Source organism: Corvus moneduloides, chromosome 20 (assembly GCF_009650955.1).
Source record: "Corvus moneduloides isolate bCorMon1 chromosome 20, bCorMon1.pri, whole genome shotgun sequence".
Lineage (NCBI taxonomy): Eukaryota > Metazoa > Chordata > Aves > Passeriformes > Corvidae > Corvus > Corvus moneduloides.
In genome coordinates, this window is record NC_045495.1 from 7,667,037 (window position 1) to 7,690,546 (window position 23,510).

A 23,510-nucleotide genomic window follows, 5' to 3' on the forward strand; every position below is an offset into this window, starting at 1 on the left:
CCACTTGAAGAAAGGCAGAGTTTGAAAACAGGCCAGCCAGTATCACTGAGCATTCAGAGCACCAGCTGCCTCAGGCACAATGCATTTGAACTTGCAGAGCTCAAGTCACAGGGTCCTGCAGCCAGTGTGGTCTCACAACAGGTGAGAAGTCCAGCTGAGAAGCATGAACTGCCTGAAACAAGGTGGTTTTGCAGATCCACCATCACACACATCCTCATCTTGTATCTTTCTGATGTATAGGTTTAAACAGGTACTAAATGAATTCAGGGTGGGATGACAACCCCCCTTTCCATGGTTAAAACATCCCTTGCCTTTGTCTCCCCAGTCACAAACGACACCAATCTCTCTGTCTCTGTCCTTTTCCAGGGAAACTGCTGCATTACTGTCTCCTACAGGCATTGGTGCCCCAGTAGTAACATCAGAGGAGCAGACCTTGGCCACAAGTACAAGCTTCAGTCTCAAGTTCAGTCTCAGTAAGACCATTGCAAATTCACCTTTCCAGTTTAAAACTTGTTATACAGGTCGAGCTTACTGCTAAGGAAACCTATCAACCCAATCACTGTGAGCTACACTTAAAACTGCCTTGAGAGCTCTCACCCAACCCCAAAGCGTTGTTTTATCTCACAAACTACTTCAACATGGAGCTGAACAACCTCACTGCTCCTTCAGGCATGTAGGAACAGTGTCAGAGGAAAAGGGCTAACAGTGTCAGTCACACTATATAATGTTTTAAAGCTTAAACTATATCTGTTTTAAAGCTTCTTTCGCTAAATTCTGCGTCAAGAATATATCTCCAAAACACCCTACTCTACAGCCAACACCCAGGCCAAAGAAAAGTGCCTCCCAGAAAGACAAGTAACACCCACCCAGTAGCTACAAACACCTCCGTGTCTGTAAAGCCACAACACTGCTGCTGAGAGTTTGCTGTTCTCCAGGTTGTAGAGGTGACCAACTGAGGGAGACAGGATGCACAGAGAGGCTGCAGCAGTGCAAGACCCAGTTGCCTGGGTCATCAGCTACAGCCAACAGTCCACAGACAATCTTCTCCAATATTCTTGTACTGACTTCACAGAAGCCGTAATTTCATGTTAATGAGCACTGCCTCTGATGAAATAAATCACAGCTCTCACCCAGATACTCCTGCCCCTGAACAGACTGTCCCTGTGCCCTGAACAAGAGCAGTGAATTGACTGAAGTTAACTTTAACATGGCAAAAGGGGGAAAAAAACTGTGTGTGCAAGGACAAGATAAATTTTCAGTCAAATCATCCTCCTGTCCCATTTTGTGACATAAATGCACGAACACTTGGGCAGCAGGCAGACAGTGAGGTCCCCAGGGTCAGGACACATGGCTGAAGAGGCCAGACTGCTCCTCTCCAAGCCAGTACCAGCTGAGCAGCATCTGAATGGCTCCTGCATTTCCTACAGGATCTTCTCTGTTACCACTGCCCAGAAACTGAGTTTGACAGACCTGCAGCAGCCCACAACAGCACGCACAGGAACAACAGTGCACACACAGTTCAGGTTTGCTGTTTCTTGACCAGACCCCAGGCAGGCCCAGGCCTTGCTGTACACTGTGTTCTGCAAACCGCCTCAGCCAGGTTGGTCCAGGGTAATCACTTAATGATCACGTTTAACTTTACACTAGAGGCCCCAGCAAGAGCAGAGCTCCTTGAAGTAAGAGCTGGGCTTGTAGGCCAGTGGCCACAAGATCTTGCTTAGAGGCTCTAAAAAGGTAGGGACCAGTCTGGCTGAGAGGAGACGTGGAAGAGACCCCCAGCCTCCATGCTGCTCTCACAACCTTCCCAGGTACATGGGGTGAGGAGGAAGGAACACCCACCTCACATCCTCTTCACGAATCGCTTTTCGTTTTGTTCACAACTACCTTAAAGCTCAACCTGAAGGTACATCTCCTCCTCCCCCAGGCTGGCTGGGACAGTGGCCAGCAGCCCTGCTGGGCCAGAGCAGGTTTCACTGCTGAACCCCAGGGTTCATTATCAGCCCAACACAAGATACCTGCCCAGAGCTAAGCCTCCACCTTCCCATGCAGAGTATGGCTCTTCCCACCTGGCACGGCCCTGGGGACACCCTCCTAAAGGTATCTGCAGAGCCAAATCAGAATCCCAGCGGGATTAGCTGTCCACAGAGATGCAGCAGCCATATCCAGAACAATCACCACTAACAACAGGAGTGTTAGAACAGAAATTAAGCCTCCAGTCCCTGGGACTAAGCTAGTTTAATGATTAGAAGTCAATATTCAGGGCTAAAAGTAGAAGACCACCCCACTTGCCTCTCAGTCATCAGGGCTGGCCAAATTCAGAGTACCATGAGACCTTTGGTGTCTTCAGGACTCTGAGTTAGTACAGCCCTTTTGGAAGCTGAGTTCTTCCACCTCATTTTCCCAGAAGCTGCCAGGGAGAAGTTATCCCCCTGCTTTACCCACATCACTTTGCCATGTACACCCACCTAACCTGACTTCTACCCTACCCATTAGGATACCAGCAAAGCACATTTGCATTGAGAATCAGTGGGGAAATTTAATCGAAGACCTAACAAACTGGACATATGATGCTGGGAAGCCAGAATGCCTGAAAAGGAAGCACTGCATAAAAAATGTAAAGCTGCAACTCCAAGCTCCACAGGCTTTCGAGAGCTCACTCTCCATGTGCCTTTGTTTGAACAGCAGTATATCCATGTTCTGTACCCAGCTCCCACACACTCCACACGTCCTCCCCTACTCCTCCCACCTACAGGCAAACAAGCTCTGCAAACAAAGCTCGAGCAGCTTTGTGGAAGCCCTGGTAGAAGGACAATGCTATTCCCTGTGGAGAAGCAAAGATACCCACATAATGGAGCTGTCTGCTTGGGATGCTGTTCTGGTCGCTTGAGGATGGGATCAAGTATAGGCCTTACAATAATTTGTTATTTGTGTAACACATCCTTATTACCATCCACTGAAATTATTAATAGCTTAATTCACTCTTTTTTTTTTTGTTTTGTTTGTTTTGTTCTTCTTTAAATCAAAGCCATTCCTGTTGGGTAAAACAGTCTGAACTGCAATTTACACTGACAATGTAAAACAGCCCTACTGTAAACACATACCTACCCCTTCACATTCCCTCCAATGATCAGAAGCAATAAAACAGCTATTTATGAAACAGAAAGATCAATCTAGGATGCACTTCTGCAGGAGACAGACACAGGGTACAGCTGGGGGGTGGGAAAGTTTGAGACAGTGCTACTGGCCTAGAGGGGTTTTGGTTATTAACTGTGTGGAAGGCCCCCCCACTGCAGTGAAAATCCAGACAGGCCTCATTCCCTGCACCAGCAACACTGAGCTGTGCACTCACCCTGCAATGTTTTATTGATAAGGCCCCAGTAATTTTGTGTTAGTCAGGCACAGGCAACCAACCATCAAAAATCAGATCTGTGGCACAGGTGGTTTTAAACTAAATATAGCAACACATGGACTAGAAAATGCAGGACAGCTAGCAAGGCACAGAACCTGACCTCGAGGTAGCATGAGGAGGCAGGGATTACAGCATGCTTCATTAATACCAAGGAACATCTTACCAAGAAGGAAGTAATCAAGGAATAAGCAACTGGAGTCAATGCCTACCACCATCTGGTCTCAACCCTGAAAGCTGCAGGCAGTTTTTAAAGGAGATGCTACCAAAGAACCCCCATGATTGTGGATATATTGTGTGGCATTTCCACAACTTCACACACCTGAAGCAGCAAGGCAGTATTTGCAAAAGCTCTGGTCCCCCAGAAGCCACTTCCAAAATTGGGCAGCCCTAAAGGCATATTATAAACATATTAAAAATCATCTGAACTGCCATGTTTAAATGACTTCTCTGATTGACTGTTTTACAGCTTTGTTTGTTTACTTTCATTCTTACCTGCTGATGTTGCCTGGCTGCTGCTGTGATAAACTCAACAAGAGTATCTAATAACGGCTTACACATGATCTGTAACAAAAAAAGACACAGTCTCTTGTTAGTGGTTTGCTGACAGACAGGAGTTTGTTTTTCAAGCAAAATAGTCTATATTTTACACAGCTTCTTGAGTAAGAAGAAAATGACACAAGAAAGAGAAATGCCCAGAAATCAGCAACAGCTTATTTGAAAATTAACAGCTTTGTTCACACCACCTCTGAGTGAAATTTTGATCACAACAGAACACAGCAGCAAAACTCTTCACCTCTATTCACTTGGAAAAATCAGGCAAGTATTTTTCACCCCCTCTGTTCTGCTTACTGATGACTAAAGTCTGCATCTGGCTGACACTTTCTGTAGTGTCAGTTCACTTTGTGCAGAGCCCCAGTTCCAGGCAAAGGAGAAAACGTTGAGTTGTAGCCAGATGTGGACTGGTCTCTTCTCCCAGGGAACAAATGACAAAAGGGAAGGGCCTAAAGTTGCACCAGGGGAGGTTTACATTAGGTATTAGGAAAAATCTCTTCACTGAAAGAGTTGTCAGGCACTCACACAGGCTTCTCAGGGAAGCAGCTGAGTCACCATCCCTGGAGGTATTTAGAAAGACGTGGATGTGGTGATTTTAAAAGACATTTCTACAAGGAACAGTCATATGGAATCCACAGGCTCTACAAACCTGCAGATGGGATCTTAGGTTTGCTGTCCATGTGGGCAACACACAACCTTGCTCTCCCTCCATTTCTCAAACTTACGTATGAGGCATCGTGGGCTGGTGTCCTAAGAAACCTGGCAAGCAGAGGAACTCTCTCCTGGATAGAGTCCCTCAGAGTCTGAAAGCATCTTCCCCCAGTTACACAAGCCTACAGCTCCTCCCACCCTCATGTCAGACATCAATTCTAAAAGGTTTCAAGAAAGGGCTTCTGGCAGCTGTCTCTAGCTTGCTCTGACCTAAAAATCCCTGAAGAATTGTATGACATTCAGGCCCAAGGCCTGTTTCTTAAAAACTGGCTGTCCTCATCGTGGAGACCAGCCCCAGGCATAGGTCAAGCTTGCAGGAAATACCTCAAACATTTCAGACACTTGCACAGTCTGAGTATCAGGCTTAGAGATTAGATTCCAATTAGACTTGACACTCCTCAGCCTTCTTGGAAGAAAACTGAGAAACTGAGCATGCAGTCGGAGCAGAGCTGGACAGGAGCTACACTGGTTGTTCAAACAAGGTGACCTGTGTTGCCTTTGTGCAAAATTTGCTCCTCCATCTTGTCTTGAATACTGGTAAAAAATTAGAGCTTCTTAGGCCACGTTTTAAAGAGCAGCCTTCTGTTCACCTGCTTTCTGCATGCAGTATCCCAGTCCAAACCATAAATAAGATCCTGGCCTCCTGCAGTGTTGCTATAAAAACATGCAGAATTAAGAGTCTGGTGAAGATCCAAGGAAACCTCACAGCAGTTTCAAAAGTCTGCAGTAAAGCAGAGAAGTTTCTCTCCCTACTTTCCCCAGAATTATAATCATACTTTGGAGCCAGCAAAAGACAACATAGCACACAGTCAGCAGCACTTACTGGGAAGCGTTTGAAGAGATCATGGAACATGGAGCATGTAAGGGGACTGTTCCGTTTACTAAGGAATTGGGTCAGTGCCTGCTGATAGATAACAGCCACCTTCTTCACATTCAAACAACCTGGGTTCAAAAGCTGTAGGGAAAAAACCAGAACAAAAGCTTTTCCAGTGAAACACAAGAATGAATCACTAACAATGAATAAATTAATTTTCATAATTTCTCAGAGATTTTTCCAACAACTAAATATACTTGAGATATGACACAGAACCATGAAGAAACAACCAAGTGGGCCCCAAATATGCTCTCTCAGGCACTGACAGCCATATGACCTTTTCACCAAAGGGCAGCACAGCTTCCTAGCAGGACTACACACACTCCATGTAGTGTGGGGGCTGTGCTCTAGGTTTGGGGTTGGCACATCTAATGCACAAGGCTCACAGAGCCCATCCTGCAGTAGCTGGGCTGTGCACATGGTGTTCTCAGCTGAAGAGCTACTTGAATCTGTAGATTTTAGTGTATGTACGTATTTGTATCTACATACACTTAGCAGCTATGTCCAGGACTCCTAGGTACTCAGCAGACAAGCCCTAGCACTGATCAGGGATCCAGCAATTCCAAAACTGTGTCCATGCTCCAATATCCCCCTCTGGTGGGGAACAAGAATCCCAGACACATAGCAACCATTTGAGACCTGCTCAGGCTACATGGATCTAAACAAACAGGAGTCATTGAAGAGCCAAGTATGGAGCACTGCATCCCAACGTTCCTGACTGTTCTCATATTGCCAGGGAAATACTGCTCTTTGGGAAGAGCGAAAAATTAGGGCCCAGGACGAAAAAGCTGTAATCTTCACAGTAGTGAACATGTGCCCAAGCAATTTTTCCTTGGCCCCATGGAAAGCTAAAGCCATGTTAACGTGGTGTCCTGTTCTCAGGTCAAACTCCCAGTGCTACTGCAGCTGAACACAGGCTAAAGTGGAACAAAGCAGATGGGTCTTGAAATGTGTGACCTCAGTTTTTCTAGCTGAGTGTCTCTACTTAGCACCTATTTGACACAGGCATCTGCAGAGGAAAAAATTGATTCCTCCTTCTATGCATATATTTACTGTAAAAAACTTCTTCTATAGTTTTTCCATAAATTTGGCTACTGCATCCCAGTGTCTGCTCTAGTCCCACTTTCCTGCTTATTGAAAAGCTGCAAGTTAAGCTCACAAAGCACAGCTCACTGGAAAGACACCACACTTTTGTCTCTGGTTCCCCACAGCAAAACCTCCCTGGCCTCAAGACAATGTCAGCACCAGCAGCATCACACGAACTGAGCTGTCACTTCCCTCAAACCAGCAGCTCACATCAGTTACTGGCTCTGTCCCTGCCTGGTCAGGACCAGAGCTCTGCTCCCATTGGAATAAGAGGCTTCCCTGTGAAGCTGCATAAGGGTGCTGTGAAACGTCTCACTACAGCCTCAAAGTCAAGTATGTTGTTCATATTCCCCCCAGAGCTCCCATTTTGTTTTTCTTTCACAAAAGGCCCAGCACTGCAGGAGCTACTTGGATTAACACCCTCGGCTTCTCACTAGCCCTAGAAACACTGGCTGTCTTTTCAGCCTCCAGTAATACATCAGTGTGTGTAATTTCCATGAGGGAGCTCCATTTCTTTTTCTACCCCAAAAGATGTCAGCAGGATTAAGGCACTAATTCCTGTGCTCAGTTAGAGGGGTTCAGCAGCAAGGTCAGGATCAGCTGGTGAGACTGAGACACTACTTGCTACGTTTCTAGTGGAGGTGACCGGAGTGGGCTGCCCAATATAAAGGGTCACCATACTGTGAAATGCAGCAGACACAGTAGGTGCTAGGGGATCAAGAGTAAGGGTCCCCTAGTAATGGACACCTGTAGCACAGTCAGATGAAGTCTCCCTCCTAACAACTACCACCAAAATCAGGGCTGCTCCACACACTCTTCACCCTTCACTCTTCACCTTAGACCAAACCTCAGGGGAATAGGAATTTACTCTCATCCACATCTGTCTCTTCCTGCTCCTCAGCACCCTCTGGAAAAAAACTCAGAGTGACTGCCAGGACTTTAATGGAAGAAACAGCAAATCAGGGAGGAGAACAGCACAAATACACATCAGGCTTCTTTGGACAACCTGGATCCACTGAATCAGTTGCCCGTGTGCCTGTGGGCAAGCAGGCACTGAAAGGCAGGAGGGGGAGGGCCAGAAAGGGATGGGGAACTTTCCAGTGTTATTGAAATCATGTACACAGGTACCTGCAAGCAGCAGGCCCAGTGACAATGAACGAGCAAGGCCCACTCAGCAAAACCAGGTAATGCAGCTTTACTGGCAAAAAACACATCCTCAGGAGCAGCCTCATGTCTTACCTGACACGCCTGCTTCGCCCTGCTGTCACTCTGTTTCTCTGGCTCAGGGGGAGGCAGAGTTGATGCTGTGTTTCCTTTCAACACTTTCAGCAGGTATAATGAGGCACTATAGAAGAAAAGGGAAGAACACAGCAGTTACCACAGTGCCACTGCAAAGCCACCTGAGGGCAGCAGCCAAGCAGCGCAGGCAGCTTATTCTGTAGCAAAGATGGTTACAGAATTTGCGAGGGCCCCTTCTCTCAGTCTAACCCACTCTGGCCAGACCTAAAGACAGAGAAATCTTAGGAAGCTGAATCATTGTATTATTTACTGTTTTCACAGTCAGATATGCCCACTATCAGCCTGGTTTCCTCAAGCTCAAGCTTTTGCACTGCTGGAGGAGTTCTGCACTTGCCCAGGATTTCTGAGCCTGCACAGCTCAGCCAGTGCTGCAGCATGGCCTCTCAACCCCAGCTGCCACGTGCTGGAGAACTCAGGCATATCCATTGGGAGAGCGTGCAAACCTCTGCGCTTTTGGAAAACGCAGTATTTACTGGGCACTGCTCCACTGAGGACTGCCACTGCTGGGAAGCTGTCAGGGAGCCATGCAGCACACACAGCCAGCCCTGTGCTGCCAGAAGTACCACGGTTCCTGCACAGCCACGGGGCAGATGTGCTGCAGAGCCAACACTGTCCAGTGACACTGGGTTGACTATGCAACATGGTACCCACTGCACACACAACTGAGTCGAAAAATCCCAGACTGAGTATGAAAGTCCTCATGAAACTGGCTGCATGTCACAAGAGAGCCTGCTGGGAAATGGCACTCCCATTTACACCATGGAACAGCAAGAACACTCATCTTTCTAACAAATACGTATCTGGCTTATCCTAATTTTCCTGTGTTCTACAGCAAAGGAGAAAATACTGGTATGTACAGTCAGGACTTGATCACTATTGTCCTCATTGTGCTATCATGGAGACAGTAAACACTGCATTTAAAGAATAATCATCACAGGTTGACTAGGAATTACACTCATCCCCCACTGAATCACACACACTGCATTACTCCCAGAAGAAGCCACAAGAAAGCACTTCCCACCAGCCACAGCAAAGCTGTACCAGACCATTTCTGTATCACAGAAGCTATAAAAGACAACCACCAAAAAACAGACATGCTTGAAAATGCTTCAGATTGCCAGGAGTGACTAGTCCTTATGTAAGACACAGATGCTGGTACCAAGCCTTCTGCGAGGCTCTCGCTTCCCAGACTCTTAACACACAACACCACACCTGCTCAGATCTCCCAGCATCAGCAGAGATGCTCCTTATGAACACTCACCTGAAGTAATAGAGAGCCACTGCAGAGTCGGTGTGCTTGCAGGCTTTCTTGACAAGTCTTTGCACTAAAGCGTGCACATCTTCTTGCAGGGAGGCCACTCTCTTGCAGTACTGCTTATTGCGGCACAGCGAGTTCCTGCACAGCATTAAAACAAACCCAAAGCCATTACCTACAGAGAGAGCTCTGGGGAACAGATGGCCAGGAACACTTATCACTTTATCAGGGTGAGTGAGAACAAAACCAGAACACACTGAGTGATAAGAAACAATGCTAGCTGTGGGCAGCACGTGGCTGTGGCAAGAAGGGTGAGAACACTTCACCACTCTTCACCTTCAAGCACAAATATAGGCATCAGAGCTGACTTCCCTTCAGAGCTCCCACAAAGGGGACTGGCTACCTCAAACCTTGTTACTTCACAACTGCTTCTCAACTGGGGCAAGAGAGCAGCACTGAAAATGCTTTAGAGAGTGCTGAGGATGTCAAGAAGTGGTGCACAGAGGACACACGTGACACAGAATGCATTAAGTCTGTCTAGCTGGTATCATCCCTTACTTCTGGCCCTGAACAGAGGATTTGCACTCTGCCTGTCTCAGAAATAACTTGCTGAGTGTTTGTTCCAGCCACAGTAGCAATCCTGTAAGCCTTGGGAGTTGTTGCATGTCAGACTCAGAGGCCAGAGGCCCATGGAGGTATTCAGTGACATGGCTCCATACCTGCAATACCTGTGTTAGTTCCTGAGGCTTCCACCTGCAAACAGGTTTGACACTTGAAGTCCTTTAGCCTAGAAAATCCAGACCCTAATTCCTTTCCTGCAGGTTATAACTAAGCACTGTGTATATGTGTGGTGCTTGTAATCTAACCCTACACAACCTATAAGCATAGCAACTGCCTTCAGCCTTAGGCCAGCTCCTGGTGTTCAACCAATAAATACCACAGCTGCTTATCAAAAGCCATTGTCTATTATCTGGAGGTCTAAGGATACTTACTTGAAGATACTGGCTGTTTTCTGGAGGAAGTCAACCTCCTGCTTGTCAGAGTCTGAGCTCATGCACTGTTCAATTAGCTGAAGCAGTGGCTCAATGATATCAAACACCAAGGGGTTCTCTGCTTGCTTAACCAGGAACACATCGATCAGATCCAACACCTGGAAACACAGTTACTGATGTGAGGAGTACGGCAGACAGTGAAACAAGATGGATTTACCTAGAGCAGCCACCAGTAGGCTATGGAACAGCTGGAAGGGGCAGAAGAAAATTATTTGCAGCTGAGATCTGTACACATTCTGGTATCATTTGTACAGTTAGGGCATGGGAAACTGGAAATTAAAATTTGAAACTGAGGATTAAGAGTTGTCTGTTGGCTTCAACTTTATTTCATGCAGTGACACCATTTAGAAAGAACAGTTACAAGAATCAGTGTCACCTGGCCAGACCTGCAGCCACTCTAACCTGGCACAGGTCCCTGTTAGCACCACTGACTGACAGCTCTCACCCCTGCAAGCCCCTCTTGAATTCCAGACAGTACATTAGCATAAAATCAGCCTTTTTCATAAAATAGCATCAGAAGGGAAACGAAGTAGAGCCACTGGCTCACTTCACTGTTCAGCCTTCACCTTGGCTAACCTGACTCCTGACTCCCACTTCTGTCTGGGAGCGGCTGGAGCTGTCCCTGGATGCTGGAATGTCCCAGAAGGTCCATGCTGACGCCAGGCGGCCTGAACTCAGCATTACAGTTACAACCAACCAGGGCGTTTATTACAATCCCCCCTGATTTTATGGGCATAACAAGCCAATAAAAGCTTATGTTGCAAAATGACCTGAGGCATTTTATGCACGTCTCACTAAGGAACACCAAGCTTGTCCAGTTTACAAAAACTGACAAACCTCTTTGGGTAGCTGCAGGAAAGGATCTTATAAATTTAAGCATTTCAGATCAGCAAATGAAAACCACGGTGAACTTCTTGACAGCACAATCCTGGTTTTTAAACAGGCCTGTGAAGCCTCAGTCACTGATCCCAACAGTGGCGTGCCAGGTGCTGTACAAAGCCAGAACAATCCAGTCCTAGCTTCCAGGAGCTCACAATATATGTCAATGTCCAAGCTGTTCAGTGTTAGGTAGCTCACCGCATGCATAGGCTTCAACTAACATGCTACTAAGCCAGAGGTCTTCACACCAAACACTTCTCTCCCACCTTAGCCTTGAAATCCCTCCGTAGAATCTTCTCTTTCCGCATTCTGTCTTTCTCATCTTTCTTCGCCTGGATCCGTTTCTGCTGCTCAGCAAAAAGGGCTGAGATGTTCTTGTCAAGAGCCATCATAGCCTCATCATCCAGCTCTTCATCACTCTTATCTCCTTCCTTTTGATTTTAGAAGACAAAACCCAACTCATCAACTCATATACTTCAAAAAGACAGGGGGGAGGGAACCAGAGCCAAGACCACACTCCAGTAGGGATATAGTTAACCCAGAATAATACTGCAGGGAAGGAACACAGATGCTCAGGCCCATGAGAAATCTCACTTATATTTCCCATCAGGTAATCTGGCTGCACAGCACTAACATGTTGAGAGGATCAGAAGAGGAAAGAGGCTGAAGTTTTGACCTGACTCTCTCTGTGCTGTTTCTCCTTCAGCAAAGCGTTTCATATGTTCCTAAGTCTGCAACCTTTATGGGAATCATTAAACCAAACTCTATCACTGCTACAGTAACTCTCCAGAGTAGCCTTCAAGGAACACTCCTCCACACAGGCCAGCCAACACACGGAACAGTATCTCAGTGCTTTAGTTCACATCAATCTCATTTATTACAGGCAGAAGCACAAGCTGTGTCAGGCTAGACTGGACAAGCTAAAGTACTCAAGGAACATAAAGTGCTCTTAGGAACAATAAATAAAAGAACAAGTGACTTATTCCCACAGCTCACCTTAGATCCTGAGCTGTTTTAAGTGCCATACAAAGATGGCTGCCAGGGCTGTGACTCCATGAGTTCAGGCAGGATGTGGGTTACTAGATCATCTCCCACCACCCCAAACTCCTGCTATCTGTATCAAGGTAGGCAGTAAAAACATACCAAAGTATTCCCTGCTTGGAGAACTTTCATCAGCTGACTGCGAAAATTATCATCAACTTCTTCACTCTCCTCATCTTCACTGTCAGTGCTGTCTTCATCCGAGGAATCCTCACTTCCTTCCTCATCCTAAGGAAGGAAAGTTCATCTCCTGAGCCCACCATACAAGATGAACTCAATTCTCAGAAGTGTCACTGTTCAGAAATAAAAACTCAACCCTCCCCTCCCCTACTGCTTTCCCTCTAGCCCTCAGGTTCAAGTACAGACACCTCAGATAATGGGGTATCATGTCTCCACAAGAGCTAAAAGTGGAACATAATACAGACTTCTCTGTCATATTAAATAAGTATCAAAGAGAAGCTTCCAAGGAACAGCTCCCATGTGACTGTCCTCTCTGCCAATGCCTGTGACTTGAATCTCTACAGTCCTTAAAAGAGTGAGATCTGGAATCCAGCTGGCTGTGCATCACAGCCACGATTCTGTCTGTGGCTGCCAAAAGGAGAGGCCTGTGCTCATTCTAGGATGCAGCTATTTCTTCTCAGAAAGGCATCTATTCAACCAGCCACACCTACAACAGCAGGCCAAGAGACTCAAGCATGCACTTCCAACAAGCCATTTGTGTGTTGCACCTTTAAAGTAAATCTTAATAGAGCGACAGCTGTTTTCCTCAAATAGAAAAATGATGTTAATCTCTTACCACAGCTCAGGAGAAACATTATACACTAAGGATATGAAGAGTGTTTGTCACTGGCAATGGCACAATTACCATGTCCTGTGAAGATTTCGTCTTTTTGTTCGATTCTTCCATCACAACGACTGCACTTTCTTCATTTTGCTCTTGGTTAGGGTCAAAAACCTACCAAAAAAAAAATGCACTTGTGTTTTTTCAATGTTTTGTTTTAAAGCATTTCTTGTGTACAACAGACAGAAATTTCAGCACAGTAAACCAGCTAAATAACAAAATTTTAAGTGAGGACATTAAGTTTCTGCTTGTTAACATGCCAAGGTCTTTCTGTAAGTAACAAAAAATGTGGAGAAAACTGAAGAGGCCAGTGGCATCGCACATCTTGGTTTGTTACAAATGAAGCAGTTGGTTCATTGCAAAGTACCTGACAGCCCATCTTTGCAATCCACACATTACTTTCTCAGTAGACACCACACTTCTTAGTGGTACAACCAACTCAGATTTTTAGTGTCACTTATTTTTAGCACATCTATGAAAAAAACACCTTTCTAGAAAAAAGAAATGCTACCATTTATACTCACATGTAAGATCTACCAGTTATATAAACTGACCCAGGAATTTCTTCAGCCTAAAACTACCAAATAATACAGCTTAAAGTTAGCAGATCTCAAGCTCCTGTAAAAAAACAACCAAACAAAAAAACCCAAGAAACAAACTCCTCCACAAAAACAAACAAAAAAAAGCCCCAACTCTCTCTAAACTACAGTTCAAATTCAGTAGCACACATCGTCGGACATTTCCTAAATCAAGTAGACTTTAAATTAAACCCAAAATCGAGACGTGCTAGTACACACATCTGTTAGAGACAAAACAGGCAAACAGTACAAGGCCCTGCTAGTGCCTCACTTACGTCCAGGATCAGCTGCAAGCCCTTCTTGGTCAGGTTGGGGCATATCCATACAAACACACTCTTGGAAATCCGACGTAAGAGGAGGCTGGGCTGGGCAAGGAGGGAGAGAAGGATTTCCACCATCACTTCAACCCATCCTGGCTCTGAGATGTCTGCACAGGAACAAACAAACAATGACAGGAAGAGGCGTTGGTACATCAGTAAGAAACTACAGAAAAATTCACCAAGGAATAAAAAATAGAATTGTCCTTCTAGCTGACTCTTCAAAGTACCCACTCAGCAACACAGACCAGAAGGCTGGGAGGGAGAAACTACAGGGAGAAACATGCTTGAAATGGTCTTTTGACCACTGCAAAGCCTTACCAGGTAACAAGAGCTACTATTTATTAAATCATTACTTAGATTAGCAGTTCTGCAAGTCCCATGACACCTGCTTGGCCACAGTAAAGCAATTAGCAGCTGGTCAGCAAAAGTATACGCATTTTATAGTGTTTTCAATGAAATCAGAAGTCGCAGCAGCCCATGAAAAGTGATGGCATTTGAAATTCGTCCTTTAGTCCAAAAGTTTGGAAATCCTGATCTACAACCAACCAAACCACCAAAGAATTACAGCTTTTATTTTCACAGTGCCCTCAAATTGATTTACGCAGATTTCAGGAGAACAAGACCACAGTTGGAGAGGAAATCAAAAGATCAAGCCAAGTTTTTTCCTGGTCAAGTCCCAACGTAGAGGACCCACAGGCCCCAAACAAGGATCAGCCTCCATCTCCAAACATGCTGTGTATGCACCCAGGACACACTTAGTTTGCTCAGAACTCAAGCGAAGAAGAAAACATGTTTCATGCCTGCTAGGTGTTCGAGCCCACAGCTTTGCCAGGCAGACACCACCAGTTCATCACCAGTCAAGCTTATGGCCCACACAGAACAACAACTCAAGAGTGAACTCCCTTGGAGTGCTCACCCCAACAAGGGTGGCTGTGGAGCTCAGCTCTCCTTTCCGAGGCACACAGGAACACAACCCCCTGACAGAGAGCTGGAGCAGAAGACTTAGGCACGGAAAGAGAATGAAGAAGGGATTCTACTGGGGGTAAGTGCATCAAGCCAGAACCAATGCAGAGTGCTTCACTAATGCAGAACTGCCATCTTCTGTCTTTGACAGACCACTGCCAATCCCACTCCCTTTCTTTCTGCAGGAAGGACTCACCAGTCTTCTTCTTCTTGGCTTCTTTGCTGAACGCCCTCTCTGTGCAGCTCAGAAGGTCACTCAGAACATCCACTGTTTCAGACTGATTCTGTTTGATCACAAGCAGACAGTAAAGGCTCAGAATTCCCCACTACCAACAACAACAGAAGGAATATGCTCCAAATCTAAGGACCACTCTAAACAGGTACAAATATTACAGTCAACTACTGTAACTCTTTTGCAGAAAAAAACCATGAAATTAAGTAAAAATTGCTCCAGTCAGCAGCAAATCAAGGGCAGAACTAATGCTCAGGCCAAGCTTTGCCCCTTACAGATCTATGGGTAGTGTAAGAATCACAGTTTATTAGCTGCCAGTTGCCCATTTTCAGAAGCCAGAGGTTCTGAAAGGCTGGATCTCCGAACACAGAGAAACTCCCCATCTTGGTGTTCAGAAAGGCAGCTATCAGCATGTTTTATACCACAGAAATATTCTTCAGAGGTCTTACCTTGAAAAGATGAATGGCCATTGAAAGCAGAAGTTGTTGGAAAGCACCAACTTTGGCACTATCTGATTTGTTTTCCTTCTTCTGCAGATTCTTCACAGACTGAAGTGTTCTGAAGAAAGAAACCTCTCTGAGTTTTTCGCAATTACAACAGCAATCTTCTCATATGATCAGACTAAAAATGTGACCAAAACTGTAGTACTGTTTTGTGTAGTTGACATTTAATTTACCGGCATTGGATACACATATGGTACACAATCTTAACCCAATAACAGTATCTCACTGAATGTGGGTTATAAAAAAACAGCACTTGTGCACAGACTGCATTCCTAATACCACAGCCAAGGCTAGACCTTTACAGAAAACTGAACTCAGAAAAGAGTCATTGAGAAGTTTGTACAGGCATTATTAGGAGAAAAGATGAGCAGACTGTTACAATCGTGTCTGGGAGAGCGACTATGAGCAAAAACAGAAAAGGACACAGCTATCACATAATTAACACATAGAAGGAAGAGGAAGAAAGGAATGGGGTGAAAAGAAACAGAAAGATACTCCGAAACCCAGGCATGGGTGCAGGATACTCAAAGGAAAGAAAAAGAACTGCCAGGGCCTGTGAAATGGCTGTGTTACAGCAACCAGAACAGCAGGAGGCAGAGAGAATACAATGTCTCTTCTACTGTCCCAAAGAGAGACCAAGACCACGGCTTTCCCACCTTTCTCACTTCACCAGTCTAGCACCCAGTTTCCCAAGGCTCTCACCTTTCCCAGATATCCCTCTGTTCCTTGGTAAAAGGTTTCACACTTTTGACATGCTCACTGGAGAGCAGCTTGTTGGCATATTCAACGAGAAGAAAGACCCACAGCTTCCCATCTGCAGTCACACCATGGACGTGCTTCTCTCTCAAGGCTGCAGCCTTTGCTGTATCCCCCAAAACAGGCAGGGTGTTTAATGTCTGAAGTAACCTGCAAAGAAAGACAGCCAGCATGTTACTGTCAGAGGAACCAAATGGCCTGCTCCCACTTTCCAAAGTAACGCCCACCAGCAAAGCACTCTCATCCTACAGCTCTGGGCACTCACTGCCACCCAGACTGACAGTGCCCAACTTTCAACCCACACATGTACACAAGACAGTAATGTAGAGCTCATTATCTTTGTGGACCCAAGCACATCTGGTGCTCTCAAGGACACAATTAATCTCAGCTGTTTCCCACTCTGTGTCCCACCACGTCCTTTGCTTTCCTTCTACTGAGGTTTGGCAATCATCTAAAAACATCTATTACCAACTCTATCTCCCTTAGTACAGGGAGGGCTGCGGAGTCACCAGCACCTCACACACAGAGTGGGCAGAAAGCCAACGGCCACAAGCACAACCCCAGCACCTCCCTCTTGGGTCCTTCCCCTTCCAGCTTGCAAGAGGCAATGGAAATATTATAGGAAAAAGCAGTATGAGCTCAACTCCACATCTGCCATATCATCTCACACATACACATCAGATTTGCCATGGACAAAACATGGATCTTTGAAAAATCCATTCAGGATCTCCTTAAAAAAAGCCATTCCCTGGTGCTGGAGTCAAAGAAATCCTTCAAAAGCAGCCTACCATTCCAAACGTCTTGCCTCACCATTCACAAGCTGATCTCATCCTCAGGAAAAAAGAGAAATTCCCAAGCTTAAAGCACACAATCAAATACTTACCCAAAGAAGTAGTTTTCTGTCTCCATATGATCCCGTTCATTTAAGGGCTCTGATGGAAGGACACTCGCCTCAGCTATCTGGGAATTCTTTTTCTTAGCAACAAAGAAAGCATGGAAGAAGGAAAACCTAGAATAGACAGAAATAGGAACAAAATGAAAACCCAGATTGGTCATAACAAAGCAAAATCAGCCCATGCGTGCAAACCAAACAGCGCCACATTCAAGAAGTCCAAGCACTGAAAAAAACCACTATTTACAATGAGACCCTTTTCTCGAGATACACAGGGTAAAGAAGAGAAGAAGATGCTCAGGACTTCACAAAAGTGAAGCACCAACACTTAAGGCCACAAAACACAATACTCAGACTGTCAGATGTGGATCATATTCTCCAAGACACTTTAAGTGACAGATAAATACCTATTAAGACCTGATGTTACAAGTAAAATCTTCAAGCAGTTTAGGCAAGTAGGAATGGAAAATTTATGGAAAACAAAGAGGACTAATGTGGTTTTAAGTGACAACTACTTACGGCACAGATTAGTCCAATTATGCAGAAGGTATTTTGAAAACACAATATAGTCTCCTAAATTATTTATTATGGAGCATTTCCATTACTGGATTTTCCTAGTGTCATGGGGACAGCTTATCTGGAATACTGCTGTTGAGCTAAAAAGAATTATCCCAAGCACACGTGTCTTTACATCAGTCTCACCTGGCAATGTCCATCACAAGGCTCTCTTCTTTTTTCGTTGCACTTTCAGTGATGCTAACCAGTCGGTGGATGATCCATTTTCTCAATCGAGCAGCCTTCTGGTGTGCTCTTTGAATAAGAAGGTGGGTACCATCAGCAGTCTGAACACTAACCCAACACAAATACCACACAATCCACTGCATCAAGAGGTGACTTTCAGATATTTAGAGGCTTTACACTAGAATTGGCAAAGTTACATAGTAACAAAGCAACAGGTACAAAAGAAGAGATATAATCTTCTCAAGTTTGCCTTTTACTATGCAAAAGGTAATCTATTTACCCCACAGAGATTCTGCAGGTGAGCAAAAAGCACTTCAAGAATTGCAGCAGTCAGTAGAGTGAGGTTTATAGGTGCACAGGTAACACATAACCTGGCCTGAGTGCCAGTGTGTCTAATACAGAGATAAAAGAGAGGCACAATTCCTACAAAGACCTGAGAAGCTGTAGTGAAAGAAGAAATCATGGGACATATTCTCCAAAGCAAATGTCAGGGCTAGAAAAAGAAGAGAAAAGGCTCTTTTGGTGATCCAGTCTGCTTTGGGCAGGCTGGCTGGTTTTCACTATGCTTGCAGAATTTGCAGGATTGAATTTTGTCCCAGCAGAAGAGTCAGATGCTGGGGCTAAACTTTCTGAGACCGAGCAAATAAACGATTGTCAACTCATGGCAAGGGAACCAGCAAATGCTGAGAAGAAGGTGCAATACCCATGTACTCACATGTCTGCATTTTCCCGGTTCTGTTTTTGCCGGTTACTTGAGAAGTCTAAACAACAGTCCAAGTCTGGCCTGAGGAACATGTCTTTGAGCCAGCAGATGTATTTTTGCAAGGCCACTGCCTGCAGATGTCTGACTACCCTGGAAGTACTCAACAACACTGGCTTCCCTTGATTGGTAAGGGTAGAGAAGCCCATCATCACAGCCAGCTGCCTCTCTGGGTCATCGCAGCCACTCAAAAAGGTATCTATATATCCCTCCATCTCTGTAGCAAACTTAAATCCCTGTGGAAACTGAAAAACACGGTCAAAAGAAGCAGGTTAGGAACTTCACACTCAGCCTGAGTGGCTCTGTAAATACAAATCATAGAATCATAGAATGGCCTGGGCTGGAAGGGACCTCAAAGTTCATCTCATTCCGACTCCCTGCCATGGGCCTGAAGGGACAACTTCCACTAGATCAGACTGCTCCAAGCCCCATCCAACCTAGCCTTGAACACTTCCAGTGTAAATCACATGAAAGAATTTGGCTGCAGTAAGTAAATTAAAGTCACATGCCTGAATATTTGTCCTAAGGCTTACAGTCAGTCATCAATTTCACCTCATGGTATTCCTCTCACAGCAGCAGCCACTGTAAGCAACCACAGAATCCTGCCATGTACCAACATCAACCTTGTAACTTGCACCTTCCAGAACAGTGAGGCTTCAGTAGACTGACCACATGCTGGTCAGTGCAACTAAGCTCTCAGGCTGATCAACTCTTTACTTTGTGTGAAAGTTCCAGGGTGTTTCTCACATCATCTGCCTTAGAGTTTCCCTAGATTTGGAAATTCCCCACCATCAATTCCAGTTTCATCTAGCAGCCCTGGAGCCTGCTGACCTACAGGGGTTAGAATAAATGCCACCTCCTCTCCCTGGTGTCTCAGAAGCATTGAGGCATTCTGAAAGGAGGGGGAGTTGATATGTTTTAGCTTAAACTCAAACCCTGAAGTGTGGCTGTTTTGTGCTAAGTCTTATCTTCGGTCCTGCCACTGCCCCACAAGCCATACAGCTGGCAGGCTGCTGGCCTTGGACACTGTCCAGCAGCATAGAGACAACCAGGACATGTCCCATTTCACCATGCATCCCAATCCCTTACAGTCTTTCATAGCCCACAGTGTTCAATCCCACTCAACTTGTTCTGGAAAAAAAATATATGCTTGACTGGAGAAATCTCAAAGAGGCGGTTTCATTCCAGAAGTCCAACACATCTTTTTTTAAATTAATAAAACAACTTGTTTGATCTACTGTCACATTCAATACAGTGACCTAGCAGGAGCAAAACAGTAATGAAAGTCTAGGGAACACTGTTCTTTTAAATAAAGGAGCTATAAACTTGTAATTAACTACAAATCCATCCAATTATAACATAAATAGCCCTGAAAGAGATCTCAGAAAAAACACAATCTAGCAAGCTCCTGCTTCTACTGTTGGAGAACTCAGTACTTGTGCACCAATACGAAAACCGGGAGAAAAACTCCAGGAAAGACACTGTAAACAGGCTCATAGCTCTCAACAGAGGGTTCAACAATCACCTCTCAAGAAAAGCGAATCAGGTTTATTTGCTCCCTTATTGATAAAGTGGAATCAGGAGGATAACTGCCAGTAGATATCAGACTCCAGCTTTGTCTAGTTCCATCTCCAACAATCACCAGAATCCCATAAGGAAGTGCAAGGTAACAGCATTTACTTCCCAAAACAACCTACCTATGTCAAGAAACAAAACAAAATAAACCCCAAAACCAGAATCTAATTCAAACGAAGATCTTTTCTACTCTCTCATCATCAACAATATTAGGAGCATCTCCTTCCATTTAGTCTCATTATCTTCACAGGATTTGTACACTTCAGACAGGAACCAAATTAACAAATTTTTGATGCACATGGAAGAGCACAGCCTAATTTACTGTGCAACAAGCACAAAAAGTAAGAAATAGGAAAACTACTAAGCCAGTGGATAAATCCTGGAGAAAGCTTGGTCCATTTAGGCAGGCACCATGGTACACAGTATTTGCAGAGCAAACCCACACATCTATTGTTGCTTTGATAACAGAACAAAAAGATCACACAGACCTATTTCTCCCCAGAGACAACAACTATTTTTGGGCCCACATGAGGAGGTTTGGGATTGCGTTACCACAAAAAGCCAAGCTAAAACCTATTTTTATCAGTATTCCCCTTTTATTTTTCCTCCATTTATTACCGGGTCATGTTGTTTGCTGGCTTCCCAGAAGGGAAGGAGGAAGAGGAGTTCCAAAATCCAAGTCCAAATAAATTTTGTGCTTAAACCTCAGATGTGCTTACTGAAACAAGCACTAACAAACAAAAGCACGAGTCGTCCCTTTTTGTCTTTGTGTTCCAATGTTCATGCGACACCCAGCACAATGATAAACAAAAAGGAGCTTCTGGATACACAAAACCAAAGGGACTGTTAAAGGATGCCACATGACACTGTCAATTTGCTGAGGGCTGCCCTTCCTCTGCTTCCCCCATCATTAGAGCTTTCTCGGCAGCGGCAATGAAAGCAGGTGGAGCAGTGCTGAACAGTTTCCATTCCCTTAAAATAGGCAATGACAATCAAACACAGGCTATACTCAGTCCACTGCAACCAGTGGTCAAACAATAACCTTGCTTTTCATAAGAGTTCAAGGTCTAAAACTACATAAACTTTTTTTTATACAAGATGATTTGAAACTAGAAGTGGGGCAGAGAACTTGTGCTCAAGACATGGCCTTTAGCTTGTTCAAAGACCTACCTGAGTCGCTACCACGTGTTCTCCATAGTGCAGCATCACCTTCCCTTTGAGAACCACCTGCAGCTGCTCCATGGACAGCAAGGGGAGAGCACTGCCCAGCAATCGGTAGCACATGTAACTGAGTGGGAACAAAGAACATTCCCTCAGGCTAAGGCACAGCAGTAAATCCACACACAGGGGTAAGACAAAGAGGGAGTGCTGGGGCAGGCTACAGGAGCATGCAGAGAGATGTAAGTCAAAATCCCTGAGTCAAGAAACAGAAGGATAACATAGGAAATGACCAACAGTGTATGTTAAAACAAACCTCACAGGTCCTGATTTCTCCTTCAATAGCCCATTCTCCACAACTTCATTCCAGAACAGTTCAAAAGCACCTTCCTTCAATGCAACTTGTAGCAAATCAAATACTACACTGGGCAATTTCTTGTCTTCCTTCTCAGACTTGGCAGCACTTTTCAGAAGCTCTACAAGTCTAGAAGAAGGAATAAAATAATGTGAGAGATCTGACCTGGAAGGGAATTGCAGAAGGCCAAATTCATCCTGCCGAAGGACACAGAACATTTCCCAAGAACTGCAGGCTGTGCCTCCTGGGAGAAATGACACAACCATAACTTGGGAATCTGCATAACAATTAACACCTAGCCCTTAGCAGCACCTGTAGTGGCAAATACAGGCAGGTATCAGAATCACAGCCATATTTCTCTCACTGCTAGCCAAGAGAAAAAGAATGTTCATTTAAACCTCCTTATTTAAGAACTTACCTGGAAATATTTTCCTTATTTACAACAGTAGGTGAGCCAAACAGCTTCTTCAGTTTCTTAGGTTTCAGAACACCGGGGAATTTCTGCATGCCCACAAGCAAAAGCTGCAGGTTCTCTGGAGATGTGAAGGCTGAAGAGAGGTCACCTTGCAAGATGTCAAACAGGACCTCCTCAAACACAGTTTCAGGAACCTAGACAGGAACAAGGGTGAAAGCATATGAGAAATATCTGAGGGCATCTTACTAACTTGCAGTGAAATAAGTACATTAAAGTATCTGCATTGGAGGACATTTTACTAAAAGCTTGCAGTGTTCTGGAAACTCTAGAAATAGTCTTTATGTGACACAACGTAAAATAAGTAACAGATGTGTCCATGACTGCCAGACAGTCCCAGGTGCTTAACCATGGGGAGTAGGACAGTATGTTGTCATCAGACAGCAATTCTGGTCAACTGACTCCAGCTGCAATTGTTCTCTTGCTGTCTGACTGCTCTGCCTGGACAACCCAGGCCGGGCAACCCACGCACACAGAAACTCTCTATTTTTATTTAACACTGCTAGTCTTCATATCTACAAACAACGTCCACTTTAAAAAAAGGAAATAAACTATTTTCTTTTACTACATACTCAGAGTTCTTTACTCCTCGTCCCTACATCATTTCATTCCCCACAGCCCAAAATTCAACCTTAGGCCCAGACTTGGTGGTTTGCTGTTCAGAGTTTTCAGCATACATCTATTCAAAAGAGTAGATGGTCTAACACATCATCCAAGCAGGTGAACTGGGGAACAGACTGTGGGATTGTCCACGATGAAGTCAAACTAAGCTAAACCAGAGCACCCTCCCCAGAATACAAGCATCTGCCCACAGGCAATATAGGGACAGCTCCCACAGTTTACACTCACTCTTCCACACTCCCTGTAACTTCCAGCCATGAACAAACTAAAGGAAAATCTGACCCCAAAGCCAAGCCCTCTCTTCCTCCCCACCCCACCCCCACAACTCCACGCACTGTGCCTGTACCTCAGAGGTGATGTCAATAAGAGTTTTGCGCGGGAGATCTCGGAGGTGTGTTTGGTAATTTGTCAGCTGCTGGAGAAGATGGATGCTCTCCAGCAGAGCTTTCTGGTCCTAGAAAGGAAAGAGAAGCCAAAAACAGAGGACATATATCAGAAATTAAGCTGATGGCTCAAGTAGTAATCCACTCTTTAGATGTTTATGCCTACTTGTAATAAGAAACAGACAACTGTTTCTTAATAGGC

The 23,510-nt window shown here is 44.9% G+C and overlaps 1 protein-coding gene across 2 annotated transcripts in view; it reads right to left on the minus strand.

The window, feature by feature from the left end:
- MYBBP1A (MYB binding protein 1a) overlaps nucleotides 1-23,510 on the minus strand; it is a 59,229-nt gene that overhangs the window by 33,158 nt on the left and 2,561 nt on the right. For both annotated transcript variants that reach the window (XM_032129751.1, XM_032129752.1), the window contains 19 exons: nucleotides 23,272-23,379; nucleotides 22,251-22,441; nucleotides 21,794-21,961; nucleotides 21,490-21,607; nucleotides 18,700-18,989; nucleotides 17,946-18,053; nucleotides 17,235-17,360; nucleotides 16,298-16,501; nucleotides 15,542-15,650; nucleotides 15,057-15,144; nucleotides 13,853-14,004; nucleotides 13,024-13,113; nucleotides 12,261-12,386; nucleotides 11,384-11,548; nucleotides 10,179-10,336; nucleotides 9,193-9,327; nucleotides 7,872-7,977; nucleotides 5,496-5,627; nucleotides 3,902-3,970 (listed from right to left, as the gene is read on the minus strand). In XM_032129751.1, the coding sequence (XP_031985642.1) occupies nucleotides 3,902-3,970; nucleotides 5,496-5,627; nucleotides 7,872-7,977; nucleotides 9,193-9,327; nucleotides 10,179-10,336; nucleotides 11,384-11,548; nucleotides 12,261-12,386; nucleotides 13,024-13,113; nucleotides 13,853-14,004; nucleotides 15,057-15,144; nucleotides 15,542-15,650; nucleotides 16,298-16,501; nucleotides 17,235-17,360; nucleotides 17,946-18,053; nucleotides 18,700-18,989; nucleotides 21,490-21,607; nucleotides 21,794-21,961; nucleotides 22,251-22,441; nucleotides 23,272-23,379 (2,643 nt within the window). The remainder of the gene's footprint in view (nucleotides 1-3,901; nucleotides 3,971-5,495; nucleotides 5,628-7,871; nucleotides 7,978-9,192; nucleotides 9,328-10,178; nucleotides 10,337-11,383; nucleotides 11,549-12,260; nucleotides 12,387-13,023; nucleotides 13,114-13,852; nucleotides 14,005-15,056; nucleotides 15,145-15,541; nucleotides 15,651-16,297; nucleotides 16,502-17,234; nucleotides 17,361-17,945; nucleotides 18,054-18,699; nucleotides 18,990-21,489; nucleotides 21,608-21,793; nucleotides 21,962-22,250; nucleotides 22,442-23,271; nucleotides 23,380-23,510) is intronic.